The sequence below is a fragment of the Chelonia mydas genome, chromosome 1, assembly GCF_015237465.2.
Source record: "Chelonia mydas isolate rCheMyd1 chromosome 1, rCheMyd1.pri.v2, whole genome shotgun sequence".
NCBI classification, from domain to species: domain Eukaryota; kingdom Metazoa; phylum Chordata; order Testudines; family Cheloniidae; genus Chelonia; species Chelonia mydas.
Window position 1 is genome coordinate 316,780,414 of NC_057849.1, and position 18,627 is coordinate 316,799,040.

The following is an 18,627-nucleotide window of genomic DNA, read 5'->3' on the forward strand; positions in this document are numbered from 1 at the left end:
CATACTGGCAGGGTTAATTTTGTTATCATAAAATACTCCCATGATAGATGGGTGCACCCTTGGATATTTCCAGTGGCAACTAATACACTATATAAAAGGTTTTAACATCTCCACATAATATTTCAAATGTTCCTTGCTGCATCTCAAGCCTATTACTTCTTCTTTCATCTTCACTGAAAAATAATTTATTGATCCAAACATACTTGTTTGTGTACACAAGTAAGACTTGGAGAAGTAATCACTGAACTCACTTTTTGTAAGCAAGAGGTATAGCAGCATATGTTAGGGAAAGTGCAACTAAGTTGTTCAGGGTCCTTCAGTGAAACCAGATAAAGAAATTCAGTATTAACTAACAATGGAGAAAAAAATAATATAATGTATTTATTATGCATAACACCCAGAGCGTTCTTTGTGCTACTACTGCCAAGCAATTATTTCTCTCTTTTTTGTATCTACATATGACTGGTTATGCCTTGTTACTTTTTCTATCAAGCATGTACTATTCATCTTTTCTCATTTGGAGAACACAGACATTTATTTTGTCATCCTCATAAGTTGTTTTTTTTTTTAAGTATTACAAGAGCTTATTTTCTATGTTTGAGTTATATGTGCTTTGAAATGTGTCATTTATGGAGTTTAAAATAAGCAATGAATCACATTTACAGAGGTCAAATTAAAAAAAAAACAAAACAGGCTAAATTTTTCAGATGCTGCTACGCAGAGAAAGCATGCTACTATTTACTTGACCTTGGAGCAGGATAATTATGTTTAAAACACCCTAGGGAAAGTAGAGTACTTTTCTTCCCTAAATATTTCATAAACAATTTTATCAAAAAGTGAACCTCTTCTGACCTTAATTAGTTTGTGGTCCTTCTGCAAAATGCCTAACCCAATGAAACATTCAAATTAGAAAGCAAGAAAGTGTTATGGAAGAATAATTCTTTTATAAATAGTAATAGTGCCAAGAGCACAGCAATGCCTTTCCCGTATATACACTCTAGTTAAGGACCTTGCTGAGTCACAGAATAATTTAAGTGGCAAACGCAAATAGGAAATTATTGTAAATTCTTTGGTGTTTTATGCAAAGATGATCAGTAGCAGTCAGCAATTCCTCACCATTAGAATGATAAGAACAAAGACATAATACTGTGGCTACAGAATTACCAAATAGGCATAGAATATAGGTAGCCTTTCTACTTTCGTATAGATGTACAATTTTTACTCCAGTAAACTAGCATACACTAAGTCATGATAAAATAAAACTACAAATGAATAAAGCACAATAAGACTCTATGGTTTAAACATAGTAATGTGAGTTGTTCATTTTTAACCAAGATCCAGAAAGGGTTAAGGCAAACCCTGTTACCTCCACATAATTTGAAAAAAGTGGAGCTAGTATATTCACTTTAAACTCTAGATACTGCTTAAACCAGCATCAGAACATGCATATTTACAATTAATATGCCAATCACAATCTGTTACAACTTCAGTTCAACTCCTAGAACAAAAAGTACAAGATTCATTCTTCAGGGACTGAGCATTTCTTTAAAAAGTGTGTCATCAATTAATACAGCCTTAAGAGAGAACATGCATTATATCGGCTCTGGGTTGGAAGATAAAGTAATGATGGTCAGCTCACAGAAAGAAGAAAATACCTAGAATTTCCTGTTCTATATTTTTCTAATTGGTGGCCTTCTAAATTTGGCAATGACAAGCCTCTACAGTCCTGAAGTGGCCATTTGCCTGCTGTTTGCTGCATTTTGGCAAGCATTCCTTAATGGTATACACAACGAGGAGTACTTGTGGCACCTTAGAGACTAACAAATTTATTTGAGCATAAGCATAACTTCATCAGATGCATGCAGTGAAAAATACAGTAGGAAGATATACATATATACATATACAAATATACATATATACGAGAACATGAAAAAATGGGGGTTGCCATACCAACCCTAACGAGCCCAATCAATTAAGGTGGGCTATTATCAGCAGGAGAAAAAAAAACTTCTGTAATGATAATCAGGATGGCCCATTTCAAACAGTTGACAAGAAGGTGTGAGTAACAGTAGGGAGGGAAATTAGCCTGGGGAAATAGTTTTTAGTTTGTGTAATGACTCATCCACATCCAGTCTTTATTCAAGTCTAATTGAATCATGTCCAGTTTGCAAATTAATTCCAGTTCTGAAGTTTCTAATTGGAGTCTGTTTTTGACATTTTTTTGTTGAATAATTGTGACTTTTAGGTCTGTAATTGAGTGACCAGGGAGGTTGAAGTGTTCTCCGACTGGTTTTTGAATATTATAATTCTTGACGTCTGATTTTTGTCCATTTATTCTTTTGCGTAGAGACTGTCCGGTTTGGCCAATGTACATGGTATATGTTTTCCATTTCACTTATTGACAAGATGATAAATTCATATAAGTCTTTTTTGCCCCCTGTGCAAGGATGGTCTCTGTTTTACAGCCGTCTTGCTGGCAGACAATTGGTACACCTAAAACTAGCATATAGGATTGAATTACACCCCACTATCACCAAAAAGCAGTCCAAAATAGTTAAACCTGTAAATTACATTGGGATCACTCCTTTCTTGTTACTCTCCCATTACTTTTCATTATGGAAAATCCACTCAAGGAAACACTTCCACAGTTTTGGATGACAAATGATGTTAAGTAATCCCGCCTTCTGTTTCTAAACAGAGTATTTAAACTTAATTTTCTTAAGGTACCCTCTTCAGTAAGAAGGGGAGGGAATAGGAGTGGGACAGACTATGCTTGTAGATTTGAACTTGAGCTACAGAAGTCGTTTGTTTCTCACACACACACACACACAAATTCAAGGGAACATGTAGTAACACACTCATTCAGACATGAGGTATTTGGCAAATGTTAAGATCATGCTTCCTCATTAACAAGCAGAGAGCTGTCCTAGTCACACATTACATATCCAAAGTATGCATACATCACCATTTATTACTACACTACTGTAATGCTTGGTCTATGCTTGAAACTTATATAGGCATAGTTATGTAGTCTGGGGTGTGGGGGGGAAAAAAACAGACTTGACCGACATAGCTATGCTGAAAAAATTCCTAGTGTAGACACAGCTATGCCAACAGAAAAGTGCTTCTGTCAACACCGCTAACATTATTCAAGCAGGTGGTGTTCCCACACCAGAAGAAAAAACTCCTTCTGTCAGTGTATGCTGTGGTTATTTTAGAGGGCTATGCTGGCATAGGTTCTTTACTGTAGACATAGGCCTACTCTATACTACAAAGATAGTTGACATAAGCTGTCTTGCGTCAACCTAGCTGTGCACGTGTCTACACTTAAATTTGTCTCCCACCACCGTCAGCTCTCCATTATGCCAACACAATAACACCACCTCCTTGAGCAGCGTTGAGCCATGGTCAATGTAGTGAGGTTGATGCAGTGTGAATGTAGACACTGCATTACCTGTGTCAACCCTAACAGTCCTCCAGCAGCTGCCCCACAATGTCTGACACTGACTGCTCTGATCACAGTTGTGAACTCCACTGCCCAATGATCACCGAGAGCAGAAGCTTCCTCACCCCTCACAATTGCAAGTTCCCCAACAGATGAGTCAGTGGTTACTGCCACCGACACTCGTACCCCCCCAGGTAAGGAACATATCGAACTTGTCGCCCCTCCCTCAACTAGGAAAGGAGGCTAAAGCAATTGCTTGTCAATTGCTGTGCTGGTGCGCTAAGTATGGGATGCCAACAAGAAGATAATTTGCTCGGTCTCGGCTGAGAGCCTTGAGCTTTCGTTGGATCTCAACTCAGGTGCATCCAGAAAAGGTGTGACATCCAACATGTAAAGGTCCCCTTGTGTGAAAGGTGACCTTTAAGGAGGGGAAACTGTACGGGGAGACTTTGGCAAACCAGTAAAGTGCCTGAAACCAATATGGCTTATTGCTAAAAGCAGCCAAGTCAGCAGGCTTAGCTTAACTAAGGCGGGGTGGGGCGGGGGGTCTTTGGCTGCCACAGAGAGGGCAGCTTGACCCCATGTCCTTCCTGATAAGAATTGTGTTGAAGTGGCTGATACATGCATTTTAGACGAGCAGGATGTGCCCCAGGAATGTCTACTGGGGGCCTCAAGGCTGCAAACTCTGGAAAAACCCACACCTGGTTAATCAATAATCAGAAGGAACCTTTTGCTGCACCACTGAAACTGCTTGTAACAAGTTCTCTTTAAGGGACATGTCTAATGTATAAATAAGGGGGGAAAGTTTGAGGTAGTTGCACTCTTTTTGGACTCTACATCTGGATACATCTTGCAGTACCCACCAGCAGATGGAAGATTTGGCCACCGGAAGCCTGCTGCTGTGCCACCTGAGAGCCACACTCAGCTTTGGTAATTATCAAGCATTGGGGGTGTTTTACTAACATTTTGTGGACATGTGTAAGTGCTTGAGACTACGTAAAGTTTAGCTTTAAGTGAAAGCACTTTTGCATTATCCTGTTTGTGCCAGCCATCTATCGGTCAGACAGCCGTGTCTCCCCTGATTTATTTCCTGACACCTCCTCGCATAGAGTAAAAGTTAACAAGAGCTTTGGGTTGAAAGAACCCCAGGTAACAATGGGATCAGTGACAAAACATGGTGTAATAATCATAAATGTACAGCAAGCACCACAGAATTAATAGGTGCATTGTCAGTGTTATATTCATAGATATGTACCAAGCACCACATAATTCCTAACAGGCTGCCAAACAGCAGGGCCAGATAGAGCACAGTACACCAAACACATTACTGTGGCTCACTCTTAAAGTCCTCTTTAGCCTCCCTGAGCCATCAGCTGTGTTGAACTCTTCTGACAGCCCTTGTATGTGGCTATTCAAACTCAGCAGAAAGCCACTCCACCTCCATGCTGGCGGCAACTTTTCCCCTTTGCTTCACAAATATTATGCGGGACACAGCATACAGCTATTGCCATTATGATATTTTTCTCCCAGAGATCCAATCTCGTGAGTAAACAATGTCAGTGCCCCTTCAATCTACACAAAATACACCGAACTGTCACTCTGCATCAGCTAAGCCAATAGCTCAATCTTCTCCTTGCTGTGGTGGCCAGTGTACGGCTTCATGAGCCAGGGGAGTATGGGGTAGGCTGGGTTCCCCATGATCACTACTGGCATTTCAGCATCGCTACTGGTAATCCGCTGGTCAGGAAAGAAAGTCCCTGATTGTACCTTTTAAACAGCGTTGTGTTCTTAGAGATGTGAGTGTCATGCACCTTCCCTGACCAGTCAACACTGATGTTGCTGAAGCATCACCAAAGATCCGCCAGCATTTGCATTAACCATAGAAAAAGAGCCCTTTCTGTTGATGTACTCTGTGGTCAGGTGCTCTCGGCCAACATTTACAGGTGCTCCATGAATGCCGCCAGCAATCTTTAATTGGTTCTTGCTATGCACAGCAATCTGTCCTCCAGAAAATCATTATGCTCTCTGTGGCTCTGCAAGTACCAGAGGACCATGCACCCTGTGTTTGCAATGCTGATGACGATAGTGCAGAGCTGTACAGGCTCCGGCTTCTGCCAGAGATGGCAGACAGCAACAAGTCCTGTGCAAATTCATGGGACTTTGAAAATTATGGGATAGAGATAGTATTATGGGATGAAGAAAGGTGCATATTGGGAACCTGTCTTTCCAGTCCAAGACATCCTTAAAAACTCGTTTCTGCCCCATTACACGTTGCCAAAACTTACCAAAACAGAGAGTGCTGGATGGTGGTGAGTTGCAAACTGGTATAACTACACATGGTGCACCATACTGTGCAACGAAACAAGGACTTCTGCAGTGCCAACACAAGGGAGCTAAGTATGCACATGCACAAGCAATCTACCAACTGCAGTGGCCTTATGCCAACATAACTTGCATCAGCAAAAGTTTGTAGTATAGACTTGCCCATAGCATAAGGCAGTGAATGTAATTAAATGCATGTAATTTGCTTTCTAAACTGAAAATTTAAAAAACCCTAATAACCTATTTTATTGTATGTTTGTGTTAAGGCATAGACTAATTTAAACCTCTTAAAATGTTATATTTTGACTATGTTTGGATCTAATGATTATTCTCTTTTGGACCATGCTGGTCCCCTCTATTCAAAACAGATAAGTTTAACTGAGGCTTTATTTCCTCATGTAAATGGCTGTAACCTTTACAGACACAGTTTTACTCCAACAGTTCATTATACAAAACTGTATTTTAATGACTGCATTTGTTTATTTGGTCCATTTGACTCACTTTGTTCATCGTTTCCCCTATAAAATCAGACAACAGCTCAAGATATCCTACAAAAACTGGGGTACTAAGAAATGGTTTTTAAATGATTTTTTGTTTTAAATCAGGATAGCCTATTTAAAGGTTACTCTGCCAGAAAGTGGATTTTGTTTAAAATAGTCAATTACAAAAATCCACTTTCTCATTGTCCCTCATTGACCATTTTATGTGCAGACTTCAAACAACAAATGTAACAAAATGCTGCTGACAATCTCCACTAATTGACACCAAGTGCTTAAAATGTCTCTGGAATCACAACCTCCAATTTCGTTCTCACACATCATAATGTATTGAGACATGTAGAAGTTCAGTACAAAAAAAGTTGTACAGCACTTTTTAAAACCTCCTTCACCAAACTCATGGCAGATTTCCACTATGGGGAAATTTATTTTTTCCTCTATTTTCTTACATGTACTTTTTTGCAACATCCTTAAAGTAGTTCAAAGCCATGACATTAATCAGTTATCTTCACTATTTAAGAACAGGAGAAATCAATTTACCTGAATGCCATCAAGCAACTTGCTCATGCACCAGTAACTGTCAGCTTCAATGTTCTGCAGCACTTCTTCAGGCAGAGTGGAAACATCAAAATTTTCCACTTCTTCTTCCGCTGTGGAAAAAGAGAGGAAAAAGACAAGTCAATGAAGTGCACAGAATAAATAAAGCAAGGCTGAGAAAAATAATTGATCACAAAGACAGCCACCTTGTATTCACAATCTTCAAAACGCATTCTTTAACAGGGACTAAATGCATCATTTATTGCTCAACTGTGTCATTTACAGGTTCTAAATGTTAATGAATATTTAATTTATTGCAGACTGTGAAAATCCTGAATCATGTCCAATTAACTAGAATTCATATACAATAAATTATATAATTGTAGACATTTCACACCTGAGAGAGGAGTACCAAGAGCAATAAAAATAAGTCTTCTAAAATATATAAACTTTTTTTTTTTTTTTAACAGATTACTCTGCAAAGATGTTTTGTGTATGGGGGTGTGCACGTGCACATGTGTATTACTTTGTTTTTTTCTTTTTTAAAGAAAATAACTTAAAAATATTCTTTCAAGGCACAGATTGTCTCTTTTCAGTGTTGGTACAGTGCCCAACACAAATGGCCCGAATCCCAATTGGGGACTTTGAACACTACAATAATGTAAATATTTTGAATAAAAAAAATATGAATAAATAAAAATTCTAATAATGTGCTCAATGCATCCCAAACAACGACAGTAAGAAGATGTGCATTCAGCACAAATATACACCCAAAGCATATTTTTTAAAGTTCCCAAAGTCACACTGGCTGGCTACAACCCACTATGATGCCCTAGATATGCATTAAACAACCATAGTGATGTGAAAATTGTGCTCCTTAAACTATTTCCTGTAATTTTTAAACTGGAGAGTTTGAATAGAATACAGGGGGCACCACCTCCCCAACAGCCGCCCACCACTTCCCTGCAGCCTAAGAAACAGCTGGTAGCGCTCTAAGTAGTTGGTGTCCCTTCCCTTCCCTGCTGCAGCTGAGCAACAGTTCCCCTGCTAGCTACCTGCCACATCACAGGAGGGTCAATAGCTCCGGTTGTCCCATTGTCTGCCAGGCTAAAGGAGCTAGAACTGGTTGGAAATTTTTCCACCAAAACTTTGCTAGAAAATGCTGAGTCATCAAAACAAACTTTTAGTGGAAAATCATCCTTTTTGACAAAACTTTCATAGGGAAGGTTTCTCAGGATCCATGATGGAATTTCTGGTTTAAACCACAGGGAGAGCGAGAGACTGCAGTTCAGAGGTTAGCTACCTCAGATGTAACATGCCCCGTTTCAAGTCCCTGCTCTTAATGAGGAGTCTCCCACAGCCCAGATGAGTTCCCTGTCCACCAGGCTATAGTGTCAGTGTCTCTCTGGCCCAATGAATATTTGATTATTTATAAAAGTGGAACAGCTACAACAGGATGAAGGGAGAGGGGTGGGAGAGAGAGAGATCCTACAGCCCGGTTATTAGGTTATTACTGGGATGTGGGAACTCCTGCTTGGCCTGATTCAGAGGATGGACTTGAAGCTGGGTCACCCACATGCAAGGTGAGTCCTTAACCACTGGGCTATTCTGAGCTATTCTGGAGTGGGTCTCTCTCTTTTTCATGAATTTTTTTTTGAAATGTCTCATTTGTGCTCCGCATCAAAAACATGGCAAAACTTCAACATTTTCTGCAATATGGAATTTTTGTTTTCCAGCCAGTCCTACTGGGAGTCCTGAGGTGAGCAGGATATGAGCTGCCTAAGCCAAGGTGTGTGGCCTAGCAAACTATGAATCTCCCCCTTTGCATGGCCACAAAGCAGCATTAATTAAGAAACTGAGAATCTATAGTAGATTATAACTCCCTGATACTCTGGCCCATACCTGCAGCAAGTTATAGCAGTTTGGGTGCTGCTCTAATTTGTCCCAGCTGGCTGTAGTGTCCAAAGAACTATATGCCAGCTTGGAATAGCCAAGCTTGGGATAGCTGCACTCTCCAACCACTTCCCCTTGGTCCCTACTATGCCCGCTGCACCAGAGGCTGTTGGCAGGAAGACAGTTGTAACTGAGAAATCCCCAACAGGGAACTCATGAGCTGTTTCAAGGGACACAAAGGGAGTAGAGTTTCACACAGGGAGCAGAATGAAACTGAGAATCTGACCCAAAGCTCTAATTGTGGTCCCTTGAGCTTTTTGGAAATAACGTTTGGCTCTCATGCTGACAACGTTGGATATCACTGCATCATCCCAGGTAACACACTACAGAATGGAAACAACCCATACCAGTGAAATGAAAATAAATCTGTAGTTAAAAAGCAATCATTTGGAGGCAAACATCATACATTTTCCTACAAAACGAAAGATCTGTTAAGTCTGGTATCGCACAACTAATGGGTTAGGCTGCAAGGAGTCACCGGTTAGGTGCAGCCATCGGATGTGTACACTATTCCTACTGCCACCATCCATAGGCTCCAACTCCATGGATGGTCCGGGGCTGGAGGACCCATGGAAAAAAAATAGTGGGTGCTCAGCACCCACCAGCAGCCCTGCCCATCAGCTCCTCCCCCTCTCCCCCAGCGCCTCCTGCCTGCCAGTGATCAGCTCCATACAGGAGGTACGGGGGGGGGGAGGGGGACGAGCAGGGGCAGCACCCTGGGGAAATCACAAAGTCGGCACCCCTGCCACCATCCCCCAGACCTGCTCTACCCCTGCTTCCTAATTACAGGGCTGTTCTTAAGTCCTCTACCTGGCAGGTTTACAGTTACTTTTCACCATGCAGGCAGGGAAAGAAAAAATGAAGGAAGAAAGATGCCCTCTTCCAAATACACCCACCCACCCGTTTGATCCACAACCAACGTAATAGCCAAAAAAAAGTGTGCAGTGACTCAAATCCTACAATCCTTTCTACACAGAAACCAGGTGTCAGGGGGATGGGGGGAAGGGGGGAGTAACATGGCCACACAAATCTGGAAGTTATGAAGATGAAATGCCTTCTGGCCTAGCCAAGCATATTCCTGGGAAAGGGGATGTATCCATTGCCTCATCCAGAAGCAAAGACCAGAGATCTCCCTCAAGGGAAGAGACACTCCAAAAGAAATAGAGTAGCTAGCTCTCTAAATCAACAAACATTGAAATTTGTCATTAGGATCTCTCAGAACTGCAGTGAAGAGGAATACCTCTGGTGCTAGCCAAGTTTCTGTACCTTTTTCCCATCTCCCCATCCCCTTTACCAGTATTCCAGGAAGTATAATAATGAAAAATAATGGGTAGGCCCATTAATACCGACTGGCAGTTATTTATATATTCTATAAGTGTACCTAACAATCCTCTACCACAAGCTGTTTTAGAACATAGCTCCCCCTCAATCTTAATAAACTACAGCAAAACATACAAGGATTTCATTCTATGGGCAAAATCCGAAGCGAGAAAAGAATTTTTCTTCAGAAGTTAAATCCATGATTACTGACACTAGTCAGCAGTGTTTATCTGACTCTACCAATAACCAGAAGCAGCACTGGTGGGTCCAGGTACCAACAACAATTAATCAGCCAAGCATCATACTATAGACCAGCGGTAGGCAAACTACGGTCAGCAGGCCATATCCGGCCCGCAGGACCATCCTGCCCAGCCCTTGAGCTCCCGGCCGGGAGGCTAGCCCCCGGCCCCTCCCCCACAGCCTCAGCTCGCCATGCCGTCAGCACTCTGGGTGGTGGGGCTGCAAGCTCCTGCCAAGCAGCGTGGCTGTGAGAGCCGCTGGTGTAGTGAATTAAATTGCTCTCCGTAGGAATGTGCTACTTACGGTGTACTACTTATGGCTGCCAGTCCTGGTGCTCTGAGAGGCATGGTAACAGGGTGGAGAGCGGGGGACTTGGAGCGGTTGGATAGGCGTGAGAGTCCCGCGGGGCCTGTCAGGGGGCAGGGGTGTGGATAGGGGTCGGGGCCGTCAGGGAACAGGGGGGGTTGGATGGGGGAGGTTTCCCGGGGGGGCGGTAAGGGGACAAGGAGCAAGGGGGGTTGGATGTGTTCGGGGGTTCTGAGGGAGGAAGCCAGGGAGCAGGCGGAGGCCAGGCCTTTTTGGGAAGGCATGGCCTTCCCTATCCAGCCCTCCATACAGTTTCGGAACCCCAATGTGGCCCTCAGGCCAAAAAGTTTGCCCACCCCTGGTATAGACAGTATGCAATGTCTATAGAAGGGCAGCTGTAATGTAAAGTGCTGTACTGCCTGCTGCTACCGGGGACTACGGGGCTGAGCCGGAATTTCTTCAATCTTCCTCAAGTCCCTGACAGCAAATAACACAGGAGCAGAGGCAGGTTTCAAGCTTCTGATGGGCAGTTTCATATAACCCCAGGACAGGTAAAGCAGGAGTCACACCACAACTGTACCTGTTCTCTGCAGCTACAAACATGGGTTTCAAAGGAGCTGGATAGTTCCTCTTTCTTACTTCTCTCCTACTGCTCCAGGCCTGTGAAAGCAGGTAAGTGGAGGCAATGGGAATCTGGTGATGGATTGAGGAAGTCTGGGGGGAAGGTGGGGAAGAGGACCATCAGCACAGCAAAGAGGAACATTCGAGCAATAGGAGCAGTTCAGAACCTGGGGAGAAGTCTGAAGGTAGCACTGAGGTTGAGTGTGGGGAAGGAGACTAACCTTAGGAAAGCATCATTTATAATTAGATTGTAAATTCTCTAGATTCGGTAAGAGTTTTGTTTCATATCTTTTCTGCATTTTCTGTTTATTTTAATTTAATGTGGTCACATTCTGGAGCTTTTTTAAAAAAAGGCTAACCAAAAGAAGTATTTGAGTAATGTGAAAGAAGAGAAGGAGGAGGTCTGATGCACAAAGGATAAAAGCTGTTTCAGGGAAAGTGGATAGAGCGAATAAAAAGAAAGTTACAAGTGAGAGAAGAAGAAAACAACAAATTAATCTGGTTCTCTCATACATATGACATAACACCACACATTGGAGGGCACTCCTGCTAAAGGCAACAGCTGCTGGGGCAGAAAGTTCTATGGGTAATATTTTAGTGAAGCCATGAGATTACAATTAGGTGACTGCTTTGCAGATAGCCTTTGTACATTTCTGCACCCTTCCCATGTACAATGTTGCCATCAACCTTTCTGAATAAGCAGTGCAACCTAGAGGAAGTTCTTGACCTTAGTGTAGGCAAGCCTGTGAGATAATCTAATTATACAATTAGTCACTACCACCTTTTCTTCTTTGCATCTAGATGGCATGGGATTAATAGTAATTTGCCCTCATGAGGGTTAGCTTTTATAAGTACACACTCAAGGTACATACATGCTTTAGGATAAATTGTATTCGGAGGAGTGAATATTTGGAAGTAATGTCGACGTTTATTTTGTAAGTTGTCTGTGCTAAACATGATAGTACCTGAGCACCTCACTTAAATTAATAAATCTATCATAATACATTTCACTAAATATAGCATTACCCCAGTTTATAGATGGAAAATCAAAGCACCAACAGACTAAGTGATTGTCCAACATCTCACAGGAATTAAAAGATCATCTGTTGAGACTCAGTTGAGTGCCTTAACCACAAGGCTATCATTTAAGAAGAGTCTGGGATTCCTAAGACTATGTTATTTCTGTGGAAAGTGGAATACTCCCCTTGCAGAGACAAATCATCCAATTCTGGCGCTGGTTATGGGAACAAGGAAAGCTGTTTTTACTGAAAGAAAAAGGGGATACTTCAGGATTCATGCTGCATTCTTGTCAGGACATGCAAGACGAAGTTGAGATTCCAAGGGAGTTTATTTTTGGGGGTAGAGAGAGAAGAGAGGGCTTTTTTAGATGATAAAGTATGACACCTGTACGAACCAAGATACACAGGGATGTCTGGCAAGAAGTCTCACGTTCTGTCAGTGAACTGCTTGTAACAAAAGGGCATGAGTGATTCCACTTAAAGGTGTTTAAGAAGCCAACCTGAAAGAGCTTGAGGATAACAATAGGATGCCTGGAATTTCTGCACAGCAATATTCAAATTGGAGTTCTATCCAGAAAGTAGTATTTCAATATAGAATTCTCTCTTCAGGACAGCAGAACATTACTACTCCTCCCCTGCCCCCATCCCCACCTCTCCCTGGAATAAGCCTTTTATCCTCAAATCTACATTCAGTGAGTGTGTGTCTGGGTATCAGATTAGGCCTTGTTGCAGAAACTCATGTGTGATGGTAACTTCACCTGTTCAAGTACAGGAATTGCCATTTCACAGAAACCATGCCTTATTATTGGTGGGGAGGCAGCCATTATTGCCATTCTTCTTGCCTCATCTTATGGATGCCTTTGGAAATCAAACAATCTGGAGAGAGGGAATCGAGAAGCATATAGCTCTTTAGAGCAGGGATTGTCATTCACTATATGTATTTATAGTCCCTAGCACAGTTGGGTCCCCAATTTAGATTGGAGGCTCAAGGCACTACTATAATACAAGTAATGAGTGTGGCAACCTCTGGAAGAGTGCATCCAGTTTTCTTATTCTGGATCCCTCTCTCTAGAGTAGTACCTTAGTGATTTTGTTCTGGTGCATGTTAATCTATTCTTGGGATCCCCAGGGGTTTAACAACAAGGGAAACATTTTGGGGGTTATATGCTTATGGACTACCCCTGAGTTTACAGACTGCCTGCAGAGCCATTCTGCTCTTACATTTAGCATTATATCTATGCTCATTGTTCTGTTTGATAAAATGTTTTTTGGCCAACAGAAAGAGTACCTCCATCTCCTGCATTAGCAGTTCGCGCCATATATCACTCTGGCTATTTAGGTAGGAAACATTGCTGATGTCCAATTTGATTAGGACATGGCCAAGATGGGTCAGGATTGGAATGCCTGAAGGCCTAGCTTTGCTGCTTTTTTCAGTAATGACTTTTCTCCTGTCACCTAGCAGAAAGTTGTGAAGAGAGCCAATGATGGATGGATGCTCATGCTCTCCAATTTCCTTTTGAATTGTGCCTTTATGCACCTATAGTGAGATGGTCCTGCCATAAAAAGATGCAATCTGGAAACAAAGAATGATCTCCTGATGAATGTGTTGAGTTACTTCTATACTTTTTAACAAGATTGTATTACTTGTACTATATTACAAATATTAGTGTACAAAGTGGTGTTTAGAGATAAACTGTATGCCAAATCATTTCAAAGAATAAAATTTAATTACAAGGAGACACGTTAGGAGCATTATTTTCCATTTGTACCTTGAGACAGAAGTCCAGCCGTTTCTTCTGGATGCATATCTTAATACAGTTATCTATGCCTGTGTTACTTTCTGACTAAGCTATTGTGTTGTGCTTAAAGGGGGTTACCGCTTGTGTCAAGGTTTCTTCCCCACTCTGAACTCTAGGGTACAGATGTGGGGACCTGCATGAAAACCTCCTAAGCTTACTTTTACCAGCTAAGGTTAAAACTTCCCCAAGGTACAAACTATTTTACCCTTTGCCCTTGGACTTCCACTGCCACCACCAAACGTTTATCTGGGTTTATTTATTAGGAAAGCGTTGTTTGGAAACGTCTTTCCCCCCAAAATCCTCCCAACCCTTGCACCTCACTTCCTGGGGAAGGTTTGGTAAAATCCTCACCAATTTGCATAGGTGACCATAGACCCAAACCCTTGGATCTTAAGAACAATGAAAAAGCATTCAGTTTCTGAAAAGAAGGATTTTAATAGAAGTAAAAAGTAAAAAAGAATCACCTCTGTAAAATCAGGATGGTAAATACCTTACAGGGTAATTAGATTCAAAACATAGAGAATCCCTCTAGGCAAAACTTTAAGTTACAAAAAGACACACAGACAGGAATATCCATTCTATTCAGCACCGCTTAATTTCTCAGCCATTTAAAGAAATCATAATCTAACGCATATCTAGCTAGATTACTTACTAAGTTTTAAGACTCCATTCCTGTTCTGTCCTCAGCAAAAGCATCACACAGACAGATGGAGAGAGCTTTGCTTTTTCCCTCCCCCCAGCTTTTGCAAGTATCTTGTCTCCTCATTGGTCATTTTGGTCAGGTGCCAGCGAGGTTATCCTCGCTTCTTAACCCTTTACAGGTGAGAGGATTTTTCCTCTGGCCAGGAGGGATTTTAAAGGGGTTTACCCTTCCCTTTATATTTATGACAGCTTGGAACCCATGTGGAAACTGACGCTAGTGACAAATGTGGAGCCTCACGTAAACAGCACATGACATTTGTGGTCAGTGATCTCTGCTGGTTGCCCAGACATTTTAATGGGCTGATTTTAAACTTCTGATGCTCAAAATGGTTTAAAACACGATTGGAGACCACCTTTCTCACCATATGATACTCCACAACTGTGATCAACAAAGACATGCCCAAGCATTTTCAGGGTGATGGGCTGCAGGCAAGGCAATTTTTGTGCGGCATCCTCAAATGTGGAACTCTCCCCCTCCCTGAGCTGTCCATAGCCCACATTTAATAACTTCGGGGAATTTTGTAAAGACCATCTTTTTCCCCCCCCATCTGAAATTTGGAAAATGGGTGGGTATAGGAATATCTGTGATAGTCATTATTTGTATTGTAATAGCACCTAGGAACCACAGTTAGGGGCTAGGACTGTTCAAAACACAGAGCAAAAAGATGGTAATAGCCCCCAAATAGTTTACATTTTAAGTGAGATTTGTTTCATCTAAGGTAATTATGATTATTTTTAAGGTTAAGATTCTGTCATGAGTATTTTTAGTAAAAGTCAGGGACAGGTCGCGGGCAATAAACAAAACTTCACAGAAGCCCGCAACCTGTCCCTGCACTGGAGGCTGACTGCCAGCCGCTGCTCCAGCCCCGCCACCGCTCCTGAGGGTAGGGGCTGATACTGCCGCTCCTCCAGCTCCAGGGGTCCTGACCCAACCCCAGCCACTGCTTCAGCCCTGGGGTGACAGCTGCTCCAGCCCTGCCCCAGAAAAAGTCACACAATCCGTGACCTCCATAACAGAATTGTATCCTTAATTATTGTTGAGGCATGGTGAATATTGCGTGAAGATGGACAAAAAGGACAAACCTCACTTAAATTGTAAACTCTTTGGGGGCAAGGACCATCTTTTTGCTCTGTGTTTTGAACAGCATCTAATGCAGTGCGGTCCTAGCCCACACCGGGGTTCCTAGGTGCTACTACAATACAAGTAATTAATAACTATCACAAATATTCCTAAACCCACACTTTATCCATGACAAAGGCATGTTTTAATCATTCTGGAAGTGCCTCAAACAGACAAATACTTTAAAGTGAGCTGCAAAAGAAAAAAGTGAGTGTGTGTACTTTTTGCATCTTTCTAGTGGATTAAGAAGGCACAGCAAGTTTCCAAACATTAAAAAACCCTTTGTTTTCTCTGCTTGTTCTTTACATTAAATATGCGAGTGTTGTATACACAGTTTTTCCTGAAAGACTCTGTGCACTGCCGGAGGAAACATTCATGACATCAAGAAACTGAAAAATGGAAAAGGGAAGAGTTCTAAGAAAGCAAAATAAAATGGGAGAGAAGCAGAAGGATTATTACTTCAAAAGAATATGAATCAAAGTCCTATTTCATTTTAAACCTTTTCTAAGTTTCCTATCAGAAAACAAAGACATCTTTCAAATAGTATTTGTAGGATGCCTGGTTTAAATTTGTAAGCAATGAGTTCAATTCATAATAAATAATAATAATATAAGGATTAAATAATGTGTGGATGGAAAAAAGCAACAGGCAAGTGTGCATTTGTATCAGTATGTGTGTGGAGGGGGGGAATCACTGTATAAAAATTCCCAATTATAATGTCTCACAGCAATGTTTTTCATTTTCTTCAGTTTCCTGTGGAGACTTTCATCATGTTATCTATGTAAGTGTAGAAGACAGCAAAATAGATGCCTGAAGAAAACCTGCTGGGACATGGAGTTAAGTGACATGCTGATCTGAGTGTGTATGTTACTGCAAGTATTGCTATTAGCTGCTGTTTACTCCCTCCCAGTGTATTACCCTATGCTTGTGAAACTGTCCTCTGAGTGGAAGTCCGTAACTCATTTAGGAAAACTAACTAAATGCACAATCCACAGGCAGCAACATGACAAAATGAAAGGAAATTAATTACAGCTTGTTACACGTACATTTGCCTGATGATCCTATCAAATAAATAGGTTAAACAGATGTGATTGTATTCAAATTCCTCAGATTTAAGAGTGAGTGTCAGATTGAGATTAAGAACACTCATCCTCTTTTTGGGGGGGTCTGTTTAACTGTTATAATTAAATTCATATTAGTTTCCTCACTCTCTGCCTTTTAAAAGTACTTATTGATTGCTGGCAGAGGAACCCCCACAGTTTTCAACAGAGACTAAGTAGATCTACCATGGCAGCAAGAATAATGCATTAGCACCTGCTGCATGAGAGGGGCAGTTTTGGGCTCTTTTGTTTTTAATAGGCCACTACTATTGTGAAAAGTTTGTGAATATGCACAGCCAGAATTGGATACGGAGGACAAGACCTAGACTCTTAATTGTTCCAAGGGGAGATAAATTCCCATTATACCCTGAAAACCCCAAGACAAGCAAAATTGTGCAGTGAGCAGTCTACAAGGAGGGCTTTAGTGTTGGAGGGGCCTTGTTAAGTACTGAAAAGCTAATGAAGTATCACAGGATTGATCTCAGGCTCTCCCAGTGCTGCTTACCCAATGCCAACAACTGACAGTAGGTCTCTTAGCACTGGTCTACACTACTAACTTATGTCGGTATAACATCACTCAGGGGTGTGGAAAAATCTATTCCCCTGAGCAATACAGCTATACCAACCTAATTCCCGATACAGAGAGCGCTATGTCGATGGGAGTGCTTCTCTTCTTGACACAGCTACACACCCTCGAGAGGCAGGAGTACCTCAGCCGACAGGAGAAATTCTCCCATCAGCAAAGGTGGCATCTTCACTGAGTGGTACAGTAGTGCAGCTGCGCCGCTGCAGTGATGTAAGTGTAGACAAGCCCTTAAAGAACCAACTACAGTTACTTGCATTCCCTACACCAGTGGTTCTCAAAGCCAGTCTGCTGCTTGTTCAGGGAAAGCCCCTAGAGCGCCAGACCGGTTTGTTTACCTGCCGCGTCCGCAGGTTTGGCCGATCGCAGCTCCCACTGGCCGCGGTTCGCCGCTCCAGGCCAATGGGGGCTGCAGGAAGTGGCATGGGCCAATACTACTACTGTACACTAAGTATATTTCCCCACATGTAGCTTATTAGCATTTCTGAGAGATAGTCAAAAACATTGAGGGGAGATCACCCTTCTGTTTAGCTTGCAATATGTGAGTCAAGAGAGATTATCTATTTTTAAAATGTGATTATTGTCTCAAAATAAAGACAAACTAATACATTCCTTTCTAGCCACCTAGAACAGTTAATAAATTGGCGAAAGGGACGATTTCTGAACTGAATGCAAATACATTCGTGACATTATATAAAGTGTTGTCCTGAAAAAGATTAAATGCAAATGTTCCTGGTAAATGGGCAATGGTACCAGATATGCTTCTTAAACTATTTTAAGGAGATCTCCCAATGCTCTAATGATTGTTGTTATACAATGACTAGAGTTCAAGACGAGACACAACATTTATACTCCCTCCGGCTGGGAGAAATTGAGAGTACTTGAAAGGTCATACACGAGTTTTCATAAGTAGAAGAAGTCCCTCCTCTAGGCCACTCAAAGTAATTACACTTGCAGTGACTTTGGAAAAAGCCACTTGCCTTGTCCTTCAGATCAGAGGGTAATTTCACAAACTAATACGGATGTTAGAATAACTGTTTATAGTAAGTAGTCCCATATAAAT

General features: G+C 41.7%; 1 protein-coding gene across 8 annotated transcripts in view; it reads right to left on the reverse strand.

The window, feature by feature from the left end:
- The window catches only part of TBC1D22A (TBC1 domain family member 22A), a 448,171-nt gene that overhangs the window by 259,511 nt on the left and 170,033 nt on the right, over nucleotides 1-18,627 (reverse strand). For all 8 annotated transcript variants that reach the window (XM_037889077.2, XM_037889078.2, XM_037889080.2 and 5 more), the window contains one exon: nucleotides 6,805-6,914. In XM_037889077.2, coding sequence (XP_037745005.2) covers nucleotides 6,805-6,914 — 110 coding nt within the window. The remainder of the gene's footprint in view (nucleotides 1-6,804; nucleotides 6,915-18,627) is intronic.